Source organism: Lobosporangium transversale, assembly GCF_002105155.1.
Source record: "Lobosporangium transversale strain NRRL 3116 chromosome Unknown BCR41scaffold_10, whole genome shotgun sequence".
In the NCBI taxonomy this organism is placed as follows: Eukaryota; Fungi; Mortierellomycota; class Mortierellomycetes; order Mortierellales; family Mortierellaceae; genus Lobosporangium; species Lobosporangium transversale.
The window spans coordinates 568,923-582,893 of record NW_019028988.1 but is presented as its reverse complement, the minus strand read 5'-3'; the positions used below and the strand labels follow the sequence as shown (position 1 = coordinate 582,893).

At 41.4% G+C, this 13,971-nt stretch overlaps 4 protein-coding genes across 4 annotated transcripts; 1 reads left to right on the top strand and 3 right to left on the bottom strand.

Moving 5' to 3' along the window:
• Positions 1-2,466: 2,466 nt before the first annotated feature.
• Positions 2,467-3,474, bottom strand: BCR41DRAFT_302646 (kinase-like domain-containing protein; the record flags this gene model as incomplete). Its single annotated transcript, XM_022020680.1, has 1 exon — positions 2,467-3,474. The coding sequence occupies one exon, from the start codon at positions 3,472-3,474 to the stop codon at positions 2,467-2,469; it is 1,008 nt and encodes a 335-aa protein (XP_021883392.1).
• A 540-nt stretch (positions 3,475-4,014) lies between these two features.
• On the bottom strand, positions 4,015-4,736 carry BCR41DRAFT_16151 (hypothetical protein). The gene is made up of 2 exons (XM_022019660.1): positions 4,290-4,736; positions 4,015-4,099 (listed from the first exon to the last, which is right to left on the bottom strand). The coding sequence occupies exons 1-2, from the start codon at positions 4,570-4,572 to the stop codon at positions 4,086-4,088; spliced, it is 297 nt and encodes a 98-aa protein (XP_021883391.1). The 5' UTR covers positions 4,573-4,736; the 3' UTR covers positions 4,015-4,085.
• A 2,539-nt stretch (positions 4,737-7,275) lies between these two features.
• Positions 7,276-8,637, top strand: BCR41DRAFT_385112 (ADP-ribosylation factor family-domain-containing protein; the record flags this gene model as incomplete). Its single annotated transcript, XM_022027642.1, has 4 exons — positions 7,276-7,461; positions 7,824-7,961; positions 8,113-8,485; positions 8,613-8,637. Exons 1-4 carry the CDS (start codon positions 7,458-7,460, stop codon positions 8,635-8,637), a joined length of 540 nt encoding a protein of 179 aa, XP_021883390.1. The 5' UTR covers positions 7,276-7,457.
• A 1,008-nt stretch (positions 8,638-9,645) lies between these two features.
• BCR41DRAFT_385111 (hypothetical protein) lies at positions 9,646-13,156 on the bottom strand (the record flags this gene model as incomplete). Its single annotated transcript, XM_022027641.1, has 4 exons — positions 9,646-9,732; positions 9,849-11,182; positions 11,340-12,264; positions 12,382-13,156. Coding segments are annotated over 4 exons (3,121 nt in total), but the record flags the coding sequence as incomplete, so codon positions are not given.
• Between the last annotated feature and the right edge of the window lie 815 nt (positions 13,157-13,971).

The window sequence follows — 13,971 nt, the reverse complement described above, 5'->3', positions numbered from 1 at the left end:
TAGGGGGAATGAGTGGTAATAAAGCTAACAAGTAAACATTTACAGTAAGAGCTTGTAACAATATTGTCCCCCTAAATATCTCAAAATGATAAATGGCTTGGACCAAAGCGTGACTCTGGGCGAAGTATTCATGCATGTTGGTCATGCATCCAAAAGTCATAAAATTGGTGATCGGATGACTTGATATCCAATAACCAACCAAATACTCCGTGATTGTACTTAACTCTGGTTATCACTTCGTAATGATCAACATCACCAGTGAGATCGCAAATTGTAGTACAAATATACAATTGATCAGTTATTGGAAAATAAGTGTTTCTTGGTCGCCTTCAATATCAAGCTTTTCCGAATTTTCTTGTTCTCATAATTCAACTTTTTCTTATATGTTTTCAAATGTGAGAATAGGTGAAATATGGGTGCATTATCTCCAAGTATGAGTACAAAGTGACGCCGCACTTTAGTTGCCAACTGGTGCACATTTCCTCCAAGAGCATTGCCAAACTGTATAGAAGGCATACTATCAGGACATTCAAAGTCTCAAATAATGGCAATGAGCTAAGAAAGAAATGTTCAAACTTGGAGGTATACAAGGAATACAAAGAGCCGATGCAAGCAACTTTGACCGTAGCAACATTGATTAGGCAAATTTAGCTCATTGTAAACTTTTCATCGAGTTGTACATTCCTGTAAATATTTTCTCTTTGTATTGTGTCGTAAAAAGGAAACGGATAAGTGGTGCAAATATTATTTTTTTTAACTTCTTTATGAGTACAGAATAGGGATTGGAAATGCAGCAAAAAAGAAAACGAAAGTGAAGAAAGTATATACAAGGACTGTATCTGAGTACGCGATCATAATAGTGCGATTCCATGGACAGGCGTGGATGATGGTATGGGGTTGGGGTATCAGGATATAGAACAAACAACTATAAAAAAAATAAAAAATAAAAAAAAAAAGCTATATAAAAGTATAAATGTAAAATGCTTGACATATTTTTTTCTCTCCTTTCAGAAACCAGAGTCAGCAATCAAGTTCTTGAGTTTCCGCTGCTTCACAGCACTACTCTGAAGAACCTTCTTGGCCACATCAACCTCTGTCACGACTTTAGAGGGCAAGGGCGTTGGCGTAGGGCTAGTTTCTTCTTTAAAAGACGATTTGCCCAACTTGCCAAGACCACTCAAAAGCCCTCCTTGTTTCTTATTCTTGGAAGAAGAAGAAGGGCCCGAAAAGGCTGATGTAGGTCCCAATAAAGGTGAGGATGTCAGCGAGACGGGGCTTGAAGGCGAGAGGAGACCCTGGTGCTCCAAAATACGTTCAGCCATATGCATCCTCTTTGTCTCACCACGTTCACCTTTCCACTCTTGCAGGATAGCACGGCATTGATCCTGTGCAGCTTTAGAGCTACGACTCTCGCTAAGGGGCGCCTCAACCACACTGGCAGCATAATTCAGGCTCTTGGCCTCTGAGCAAGAGAGATCCGTCAACAAGAAGAGCCTCATGAGATCCACGCGAAGGTAACGTGCAGTCATTCCAAGAGCGTTCCCTTCATTTAATGATTCCATATTGAGGTTAGCCCTACCCTTCTCACGCAATAACGTGTACAACTCCGACCCTGCGACAGAGACAATGTCGCTAAGATGAGGATTCTTGATGTATTTGTGGAAAGGAGTCAAACCACGATTGTCAGGGTCATTGACACTCAGCTTGCATTCTAACATCAGATACTTGACGACCTCGAGTGCCAGATTGTAGTTGGTAGCATGCTCAAGGACAATGTGTAGAGCTGACTGGTTGGTGAGGGTCGTGCAGAGCTGCATATTGGCACCATTGCGCTCAAGACTCTTGAGGACATCGAGCAAAGTCTCTGGTTGGTAAAAGCATGCCACATGAATTGGTGCAACTTCTGCGAGCATTGAATATGCAGGCAAAGAGATCAAACTATTGGGATCTGTACCCGTGGTGAGGATATGCCACTCTGCCAAGTCCGCATTACCTTCTTGACAGGCTTCCCAAATTGTCTGAGGGCTGCGACGCTTAGGCAGGACGTTGTATTGAGGGATTTCGGCAGAGTGAGGCATTGTCGACGTTCGACGGGCATCCCTGGCTGGTATTGCAGGATAACCGAGACTGCTAGTAGATGACCCACTTGAGCTGCCGCTGCTGACAGACATGGAGCGCATAGATGGCATGGAAGGTGTCGAAGGTGTTGAAGGCGTGGAGGAAGCTGCAGCTGAGAGCTTACGTCGCTGAGGTACTGGAGGCACTGGAGGTGGGATCTGTGGTGGAGGTGGGAGGTAATCGGGCTCTCGAGGTGATAGCAATAATTCGCGTGATCGGAAAAGAGGGCTGGGTGCACTCAAATCGTTCTCGTGGGAAGATTTTCCTACTTTGATTGTCATTGGTTTTGATGATCCATCAGCGAAACTAGAAGTTTTGGTAGGGGAAAGTGGCATCACGGGAAATTCATCATCTTTGGAAGGAAAAAAAAATAGAGTGAGTAAAATGAGAAGCAATGAATAGCTTAAGCATACAAGTCCATATATCTAAATACTTACCAACAATCCCAAGTTCTTCCATCTGCCGGAGAAGTGCGCTTGATGGTTGTTTCAAGAGCGCGCCAAGTGTCTGAATCACCCAGTCAATCGTCGGGCGCTCCTGAGGATTTGGGTGCCAGCACCGGGTGTAAATTTCTTCGTAGATGGGATCCGTACCTGGAACTGAACGTTCTCTGCGACCAACGAGGATATTTTGTGCCAATGATGTCATAGCACCGCTTTGAATGTTTTCAGAAGTGCAAAGATCCTCAAATGGAGGACGACCGCTCGAGATCTCCCAGAGGACCATGCCTAGAGAGTAAATGTCACATTCGGCCGAATACCGTGATCCATTCTTGGATAGTCTCTCAGGTGCCAAGTATGCCATCCTATAGGGATGTTCACGTGAGGACATCACCTCAGAATCTCTGCTATTTCCAAAATCAGAGAGAACTGCCGAGCCATTGGTGTCGATAAGGATGCTTGCAGAATGCAGATGGCGATGCTTACAACCTTTGTGGTGAAGATAGCGAAGGCCAAGAGAGATGTCCAGGGCGAGGTTATATCGATCAGACCAGGTGAGGTGTGGATGGAAATTGATGAGGTATGAATGAAGGGTACCATGTTCGTTATGTTGGAACACAAGATAAGGAATAGAGGTGGTGGGCTCAATTGTATATCCATATAGATGTGCAACTTGGGGGCAGTGTCGCAGTTTGTGAAGAAGGCGCACTTCCTTTTCAATTGAGGCGTTATCTCCGAAGGGTTGCCTTAGCTCTATATCTTGGTCGTTCCAACGGCCAGTGTAGACTTTTTGGAAGCGACCAGGCACATAGGCATTGTAATTGAGTCGGAGTATGTCTTGAAAGTGGATAAGGGGAAGGTTTTGCTGGAGGATCAGCGAGATGTCAGGATCGACCGGGGTTACAGCGACTGTCATGATGCTGTAGGGGTGAAAAAGAGAGTAGGGATAGTGAGGATGATGGTTGTGAAGAGTGATAGTCTATATTGTATTACTGAAGGGAGTATTAGTCAAGTTGACAGACAGACAGTACATTGGGGTATGCAGGAGGAAAAAAAAAAAAAAAAAAAAAACAAAGGCAAATAAATAGAAATGTAAAAAAAAAAAAAAAAAGAACGGGTGTGGCGCGTGATGGCCAGGATATACCGATTTGTGTCCAATTATCTGTTGTGAATTGAAGAGTCCTGAACCCACAGAGTGAAAGTCAAATGGAACAAACCCAGTTGGCTAGAGGGCTAGAGCAGTTTTTTTTTTTTGTACCCATTAAACAGAGATTAAGGCTCAATCTTTCGAATTGCCTTCATGCAAGTTCTCTTTTCTTCTCTAGCTCCTTCTTTTCTTTCTTTCGTTCTTCCTTCTTCGATCGATCGATCGGCAATAGAAATTAAAATAAACGGTTCAATTCAAAAACCAATGTCAATTTAGTCACTTTCTCCAGTCTTTTGCTTAAATCCCTCTTTTTCTCCGCCCTCGCACTGATGCTCTTCCAAGCGTCGAGATGATAGAATTAGCCCCATTATCAATCCTTTTTAACAATTGCTTGCTTGCAATTTTAGACACGAATCCATGATGGATCGCAAAATACAGTAAAGATTTAGTGGATGAAATTGTACCGCGGAGCATGGTCCACTTTTTAAAATGTGCGTAAGCTGTTGCATTTTATAAGAAAAAAAAAAAAAAGGAGAGGAGTGGAAAGGGGAGAGAAAGGAAAAATAGAGTAAGGAATCACCTACTGTAGCAAGTTGCAGTGATCGAGACGTGCAGAGAAAGGAAGAAAGAGTCGTTGAGGGATGATGTGAATGAAGGTGTGGGAAGGTGTGGGAAGAAAAAAAAAATGATAATAATCAGATTGAAATTATTTTTTTTTATTGCGAGGATCGCTTTTGTGGGGAGCAATGGAGAAAGAGAGGAAGAAAGAAATGAAAAGAAAAAGAAATGAAGAACGGAAAAAAAGAGAAGTGGAGTGGAAGTGAACAACAAGCACATGCGAAGAATCTTTTTCATTTTCCTTACCATCTCTTGGATAGAATTAACCAAAGGCAGTGCCCATTATTCAATTCAATTCAACTCTAAACTACGAACAAAAGGCGTCAACACTTTAAACCTGTTAATTTATGGTTTCCAATAAAAGAGCAAAGTTTAGTGGAGAAACTAAAGCATATATTCACAACAGATAAACGACAAACAGGAGCATGTAGATAACACTCAAGCTGCCCTGTCCTCATGAAGAAACAAACAAGAAATATATATAAAGAAAGAGCTTGGAGCATTTGTGAAGACGCGCATGCGAAAAGACAAAAGATAAACCAGAACAGCATGACGTTCAAGGTTTGATTGGTTTGAATGACTAGAATTATCTCCAAAAAACATGACCATCCATGCTGCTGCAAAGCGAATGAAAGTTAGCCTGGAACTGACGGACTTTGCAGAAATATATTTTTGTACTGAAGGCAATGCAATGCAATGCAAAGGTCAAGCGTAGTATACATATTCTATATTTTTGCTCTTCCGTATCCTTATGAATATATCCAAGTTGTATTCTTTGGAGTGGAGGCGAAACTCACGATATTTTTGTCGCACTAAATGCTCCTTTCTTTTTCTATCTTTCTTTTTCTACCGTTCAGACTGAACTTTTTATTTTTATAATTTATTCTTTATCTTTTATTTGCATTGCCAGCAACAGCACGCGACAATACCATCGACCATAGCATTCGGTTCGTTGCTTATTATTAAGACGAAATGAGATGCCTAATTAATCGGATTGCAAGAGAGAAAAAGTGGAAAGGATTTTCTATTTGGTCCAGAAGTCAGTCATTTAATCTGCAAGTCAGCATATTTTCTCCACAGCGCGTGACAGCTGCAAGGATAATATTAAAGGTAAGTGGGTCCCTTGTTGGGCGTAACTAAAAAAAAAAAAAATAAAATAAAATAAATCTGAGGCAGCTTTTTTTTTTTTTTACTCGCTCCACATATGACGACTGTAGTTTTCTAAAAGAGCAATATTAAAAGGGATCTTCGAGTTAATAATTTGTAAAGGCACTTCAGGATGGAGAACAGATGCTAAAGTGTGTTTGAGAAGGCAAACAAAAAAAAGTCAGGCCCAGGCACCTCTCATAACTTGTCAATGAATATGAAAAAAAAAAGTCTTTTCCTTCTTCTTGGTCGTAATTGGTTTTCCTACTTGCACCACGTTGCACGAAGTGTCACAATTCCTTGAATCCATTCGCAACAAACAAATAAACAAACAACTTGTTGAAGTCGTAAAAGGGGTTTTGGGGAAGAGCGAGATGGTGGTGAACGATAATGTATGGCCTACATTACTGCTTCATAAGCCAATGCGAAATATAAACAAACTAATAAACAAACAAAAATGAATGGAGAATAAATTGATTGTGAAGGGTTCTCCGCAGTATGTATAAGACTACACATTATAAATAAAATATACCAACGGTCTAGAGATGTTTGGAGCCCAAAAAATAAAAATAAAAACACTCACATACAAAAGTTTCTCTTGGTAGGACTCTCTTGGGTGGTTAGACCTCATGTTAAAAGATGAACAAAAGAGATGTGAAGAATAACAGAGAGGAAGAGCAGGAAGACACCATTTCATGGGAAACTACCGAGAGCAAATTCGCCTGTCCGATTGCAAGCAAAAGTGAAAATCAATCCAAAAGGCTTGAGGGTTGGGAAATATGGTGTTCATGTTCAATTTTTCTTTCTTTCTTTTCTTTCATTCTCCATCTTTAGGAGCCCGCACACAGGTGTGTGCGCACAAACACATTCACTTGCTGATAAAGAAAAATGGGCTTTTTTTTTTTTTTTTTTTTTTTTTTTTAATGGATATGCTGAGTTGTTCTTTAATGTGTTGTGCTCGCTTTTTGACAACTTGCACATGCTTGCATGTTCCATTTTTTCTATCACCAGAAATGCACATGGTTTGTATGATTTCTTGACCTCCACGGCGCCCACGCACCCCAAGGGATTCATTATATCATTTTATTTGGGGGTGAGGAAAAGAAAAGATACTATGTAAGCTGTACCAGTCAGAGAGCTCACATGGACCAAGCACAAGAAAGAAATGATGATGGAGAAAAAGAGGGACATTCTTTCATGTGGAGAATAAAAAATTAAGCATTTCCATTCTTGATGGTGCTTGGATACAAGGACACAAGTAAAGTAATCAGGAGATTGGTGTGGGGGGGGAGAGCATGAGCCATTGAAGAAAAAATTCGTCTTGCAACACATGAGGAAATGTCATGCTCAAAGGGTGACATGTTATTGATAAGTATATATTTATGTGTATCGTACAAGCGCCCACCAGTGCTCGACATCAAAGCATTGTCGATGTCAACCATCCACTCTTGTTAAAAAAGACCTAAATTTCGTTTAGAAGTATATTAGCATTTTCTCCATCCTCAGAAAGTACTAAAAAAAAAAAACTACTGTAATTTTATTCATGAGATCGAAGTTTTGTTCAGATTAACAAAGCCTAGCTCCCAGTTGGCTGCCTTTCGATTTTTTTATTCTACTAATTGATAGTCATCTTTCTTGAAAACAAAGTAAAGAGAACCGTTGAAAGTCTAAGAATGAGAGGACACAGATCTAGAGAAAATCCTTACATCTTGCAAAGCAAGTCAGGCACGTGAACTCTATGATTAAGGGGTAATTAAACCGGCCAAGAGAAAAAAAAAAAAAAAAAAAGTAATCTGCATGCCTTTGCTCATCACTAATCGCCATCGCACAACCTTACAAGACTTTGTCAGATTAAAAAGACGAAGAAAAACACCAATATACAGCGAGCATTCACACTTTATTCTCATTGTGCTTCATCTTTCTGCTCTTGTTTTTTATCATCCATTCATTTAAACGAACAATACTACAACACTTTTTTTTATTACATCATGGGTAAGCATCTTTTTTTTTTTATTTTTTTTTTTACATCTACAGGAAACAAATGAACGACCTCCACAAAGTCCTATGTTCTCATTTGGGTTGTACAGGAGCTATCCCACACAACAGAAGGATTTCACCGCCGCTTTGGAAACATTCTAAGGCGTAACATGGTTGACGGAAATGAAAATATGTTGTCAAGCTAATCACTGTTATCACTATGAATCAACTTCAGAAACAGGAAAAATGGACTGATCCAAAAAGGATGTCTATCTGGCATGACGTGTGTATATTCGAGTTTATTTCAGGAACCATAAAAAAGCAAGAGCTTGCTTGGTGCTAACTACACTTTTTTTTAAAAATAAAATTGGTTATAGGCTCCATCTTTTCTCGTATTCTTGGACGACTCTGGGGGGATAAAGAGGTCAGGATCTTGATTCTCGGTTTGGATGGCGCGGGAAAGACCACGATATTGTACAGACTACAGGTTGGTGAAGTCGTAACAACTATCCCAAGTAAGTCATTTTTATGGACTATTTTTTTCCCTCTTTTTACAGTAAAAATTACCACACAACAAACCCAACATGACATATTAAAGTGATACTTATAATCAAAGTTGCAATCTCGTTTTTTTTTTTTTTCCTATTATTTAAACTTCTAATTTAGCTATTGGATTCAATGTGGAGACGGTACAATATAAGAACATCAAGTTTCAGGTCTGGGATCTGGGAGGACAGACATCTATTCGGCCGTATTGGAGATGTTATTATGCCAACACGGATGCAGTCATCTATGTGGTCGACTCGGTAGATCGTGATCGTGTATCGACAGCCAAAGAAGAGCTGATGGCTATGTTAGAAGAGGAGGAGCTTAAGGATGCAGCCTTGCTTGTGTTTGCGAACAAGCAGGATATGGCTGGAGCCATGACTGCAGCAGAAGTTTCGGATGCACTTGGTTTGAGCACGTTAATGAACAGACAATGGAGTATTTACAAGACAAGTGCTGTCAAGGGAGAAGGACTCACAGAAGGATTGGATTGGTAAGCTCCACTTTTTTTTTTTTTTTTTTTTTTTTTTTTTAAAAAAAAAAAAAATAAACCTATCCAAATCCTTGGCATTGATTGTATCGGGTTATTAACTGTTTATTCTTATTTTCATAACTATTAGGCTTATCAACATTATGCAAAAATAAGAAAAAAAAAAAAAAAAAAAAAAAAGTTTAACAGGAATACGATCGACGTTCTTTTTCTTTTCATCTCCCATACGTACTCTATATGGCCTAATTTCTTCCTGGCTTTGATTTCTACATAGATTTTTTTATCTTCACCTTCCTCTAATATATACAACTTTGTTGAGCACTTTGAACAAGGGAGAGGCTTTTTTTTAATATTTTCGCTGAGACTGATATATCATATCTGGAAATAACCACTGGTCTTTTTTTTATTATTTTTATTTTTATTTTTTTTTAATCATGATTATTTTGTATGCCTTATAATATTATACTTTTATAAACTATTGTACAAAAAACTCAAGTCATTACTCGGATGCTGTCCTTCCTAAGGACGGTCTGCGGTGGTTTGAATACGATCCACCTACATAGTATTGATTGGATACATTATGCTCCCAATCTTTGTTTCCAGATTCGGTATCGCCGCATTCATATTCTGTCTGCGTGGTTGGAGTGGCAGTCGTCTTGGTCTGTGCACGATTTACCATGGCTTGTGTCCACGGATCTTCTGCAAGAATGTGGCTCGAAAATGGACTGCTTCTACTCTGGCTATTATTAGTGCTGTTACTACTGCTATTATTATTATTATTATTACTATTATTATTATAATTGGTGTTGGATGTGGGTGGTGATGATGATAAGTTCCGAGTACCCATATTCATACTATGTCCAAAATGTGTAGGCGATGGAGAATTTCGAGCGTTTGAGCCTCTGAAACCAGGTGATGGTGGTGATCCAAGTGGAGGTGATCTGGATGCTGAATGCAACGACGAGGGAACTATGATCGCAGACGGATCACGGAGAGAAGTTCTAGAGGATCCCAAACTGAGACCGGCACTTTGGTTGATACTCATATTAGTACTGATGGTGCTGTTGCTATTATTTTGACCAGGCTCATTGGAAACTTGGTTCTGTGAGGTAGAATAGAGTGAATGAGGAAAACTTGGAGATGGGAGTGGAGATGATGTCTGCTCACGTCGTCCGGAGGGTGTTGTTGAGCTCCTTGTAGTGCTTAGGAACGGCAACGGGTTTCCTGCTAATGACGCACAGGGCTCGTTGCTGTTGGTGTTATTCATATCAGTGTTAGCAAATGCCCCAAGAGTTGTGCCCGCTGTCTTGAACGATTTTGAGCGTTGCCAGCTTTGACGCGGAGGAGGAGACAAGGATGTTTTGACTATGGCAGGAGGAGACACTGGGGACTCGGCGGACGAAACATCGGATAGGGAGTTGAAGAGGAATGGCACATCAAAGGCGGGCGTCCGTGGTGATGTCTCGACACCTTCACGGTATACAGGCAAATCAGACTTGGAGCGCGATGCGCGCGACGATATTGATCCTGCTGCTGCGGACTGCTTAGAGCTCGGTTTTTTAGACCCTGGTGATGTAGGTCGCGAGGATCCTTCCTTTTCCTTATCTTTATCCTTGTAGGAAAAATAAGAGGATCCACTATGTTTTGAAAGACTGTCACGCGATTTGGAGGATCCCAAGCTCGGCGTTGACGATGGCTTAGAAACCGTGGATGAACTTTTAGCATTCTCAGACGTGATTGTGTTGTAACCGGGGCCTCTCCCTTGTGTGCGTTTGCCGGGTCGATGATCATATGGATCTGTATAATCAAGGGCTAGAGGGCCTCTCTGAATCTCATCATCGCGTTTCTTGACCACTGACAGTTGCGCCAGCTCTTCCACTGTAGCAGCAATCGGACTTTGGCTCGGATCCGGTGGCCCATCAGTCCTCCTATTGTGATAGCTGCCGCTACGATCCTTATGATCATGAGCGGCTTGGGAAGACTTTGAGTTACCGGATCGATCGCCTCCATTGAAAGCCTTGAAGACAGCTTTGAAGCCATCAACGGACTTACTATCACGGTGCTTATTATTACTATGACTGCTATTGCTGCCACTGCCTGTAGAAGTAATGTTGTATGAGTTGTCGATTTCTGACGAAAAGTTAGACCGGGCAGATACTGGAGGCGTAGACCAAAGTGAGGGATCGATTATATGGGAAGGTGACTTGGCTTCAAGGTCTATACCCAATCCAAGTCGACTGGTGAAACCTCCTGTTGCCGTTGATGATGGTGACAACGATGTAGAAGAAAGAGCATTTTTATCGACCTTTGAGAGTCCATCGCTAGACAAACGGGTGGGTAGATCACTCAAGGTACGAGCTTCATTAATACTGGGACGCGGTGAATCCAAGCAATATGGGTTGACGGATGGCAGTTGGAATGTACGGTCGAACGGTTCTGCAGTCGCGCGGTCCTCATGATAGGCCTGGTATGCAAGTACCTTGGGCAGAAGTGCAGAACGATGCTCGGCCAATTGTCTCTGTAGACCCGTGAGCTGTTCAATCGGGGTGTCGAGGGAAGGGATAGAGTCTGAGACGGAAACCCCATCATTGTTATCACTGGACATCTTATTCAACTTGTCTTTAGTGCAGTCACTAGAACTCATATTTTTGGAACCTTGAGAACCATGTTCTCCAATCTGCTCTGACTTTGTCGTGTTATCTGCAAAAGTAAAATATATTTATTGATGTACAATTATCAGCCTGTGTATTCTCAACAGTGCTATATTCATGCTTCTTGGTGGGTAAAATACAGTTCTTGCTTTTTTTTTTTTCTTCTCTTTTTTTTTTTTTTTACTAATAAAGAAAAAAGTTCTAACCTTTAGATTCTAAATCTCGAGCGAACATATTGTTGTACTCTTGATGGGACTTTGAGCCATTTTGAGTGTACTCCATATCTGGTCGGCTGCTCGTAGCAAAGGCCCCATTCCTGCTAGCAGCAGTGCGCAAGTGCTCCTCCGTCAATATTGGCTGTAGTGTCTGCAGTGTCTGTGACGTTTGTGGGGCCTCCAAGATAACTGATGACTTCACTTGGCTCTGATCGCAATATGTCTTTTTGCTCTTTTCAGACTCATTGACATTACTATTATAACTATCCAATGTTGATGTTGGACAGTGTCGTGATGAATCCATTAGGGCTAGGTTTACGGTGTCTGTGTTATGACTGCTGCTGCTGTAATAAGGCAAGTGAAAAGACTCGGACCTGTCTTCATACTGTGATTGTGACGAAGATCCACATTCGAAATCCTTGTTCAGAACTCTGCTGCTTTCGACAGATGTACCTCGTTCACGCGATTGAAAGATCTTCATTGGATTGTAAATACTTTTCGGACTAGTTGGATCTTGAAGCTTGTGTTGAGTACTAGTAGTTTTGTCAGGACTCATGTCAAAAGAACAACGAGTCGCACTACCATCGGTTCGACTACTCCCAATTCGTGTGTCGTCTAAAGATATGGAAGGCTGAGGAAAGCTTGCGAGAGCATTGCTGTCATTCGTGAAGGAACCATTGTCTTGATTCCCCGAGCCCATGTTCCTTCCTGTGCCGCCACCATTACGAGCTGAATTGCTATTGTGACTCCTGAATTTTTTAAAATGCTCTCGATAAAACCGCAAAAGGAACCCTGGAGCGGGAAGGAAGAAGATAGGGCCGATAGTTATGCGCACACAAAGATCTAATGCCTGCATTTGCTGCTGGAAAATGTACTCTGGCTTAGCAATGTACATTATATTGAGCGACGTATATACCTGTGTGAAAAGGAAAAAAGGAACAATGTAAATAGTTTAATAAAGCAGCGGCATTGTAACATATGAATACGAAAATCAATAAACCCATTGCTGGGAGGTTGTTTATCATTAACTTACAATAGCCAATAACATGATACAGCTCAGATACCAGACACCGACAGCCATCATATCACTATCAACAGGTCGACCTATAGGGCCATGACGATGGTGCATTACCAAAGGAACAAAGAGATACATGCAAGACCATAGGCAGGTCGCTATCATGAGGTATTGATGAGCCAAGTAAAAAGCTACTTCGGGTCTCGAGAACATCTCACGCTCTGACCAACAAAGTTGCCGCCAATCTTGCGCACCATATAATCCGGTATCAAATTTGGGAATCAAGTTCATAGTCTGCGTTTTCTTAAGCTCATATGCAAGTGCAGTAACACTTTGAAACCCTACGTTTACTATGTCTTTGCGAAGCTGTAGAACTGCTGGGCCGTCGATCAATCGGGGGTAGAGCTTTTCATTGACATAAAGTGCCACATTCACTAATGAAAGAAATCCATAGATGCTGATCAGAATCATAGACAACCGCCAATAGAGATTCCGTTTCCCTGCCATAGGATAGAAACCAGATCCAACAGAGACAATTGTCAGAGTTAAAGCCACTACTGCCAAGCCTTCGCCTAAAAAATTCCATGCCCAGTACCAACCAGGACTCAAGTAAGCTTTGGCACGCAGAAGACCGATGATTGCAATGGTCAATCCTACATAGGTGAGGAAGCAGGCAAACGCCCGAAGGCGCGTACGTGCTCTTAAACTCATCATGACAGCAACCGTGAAAAGAAAAGTGAGATATATGGTCGCTACCAAATAACTGGTATCTGCTCCAAGATTTAGTCCCATTTTGTTGAAGCCTCCTCCCCTTCCTCCTCCTCCTCCTCCTCCTCCTCCTCCTCCTCCTCCTCCTCCTATTAATTTAAATAAGGCATCGAGAGTCATATCTTGATTTGACATTGGTTGGTTGGGCAAAGTGTCATTCTCACTTGCTTGTAAGGAGCCAAACCAGCCATCATTATATGAGAACTGGTTGCCGGACATTGGCTGTGATGAGCGGCAAAGAAAAAGAGAGGGATGTAGGTGATGACGGAGTATATGATACTGATTTGTTTGTTGTTAATGAGTCTTCTGCCTTCCGAGGTCGATTATTTGAATGATGAAATGTAGAACCAGTAAGGTATCCAACGCGCCGGATAACCGACCGAAGAACAAGGTCCAGCCAACAGAAAGAAATAAAACAAATTTGCGAAATGTAGAATAGGATGTGTGCAGCGAAACGTGGGATGACAAAGCGGTCCGTGGAAATGTAGTAAAATTGTGTGTTACCAAAATAAAGGGAGAGGAAGGGAAGAGGTCGAAGGGGCGGATAACGGTGAAAAGTGTTGGATTGGATGGGTGAATGAGTGAATGAGTGGATGAATGGATGAGTGGATAAAAAAAAATAGAGAAGTTTGTAAGGTGGTGATGGATTTAATGCTGGATAGATCTTGAAATGGTTTCAATGGTAAAGTGGTTGAAAAGTTATCAGTGTGGATGCTGGAAAGGTGTGGAGGAAATGGAGAGATATATGGGAATATGAGACTAGATGGATATCCCGAGAAAACAAATACTCATCAACACGATCGTGATGAATGCATTTGAGAATGAATGGTGAAATGATTA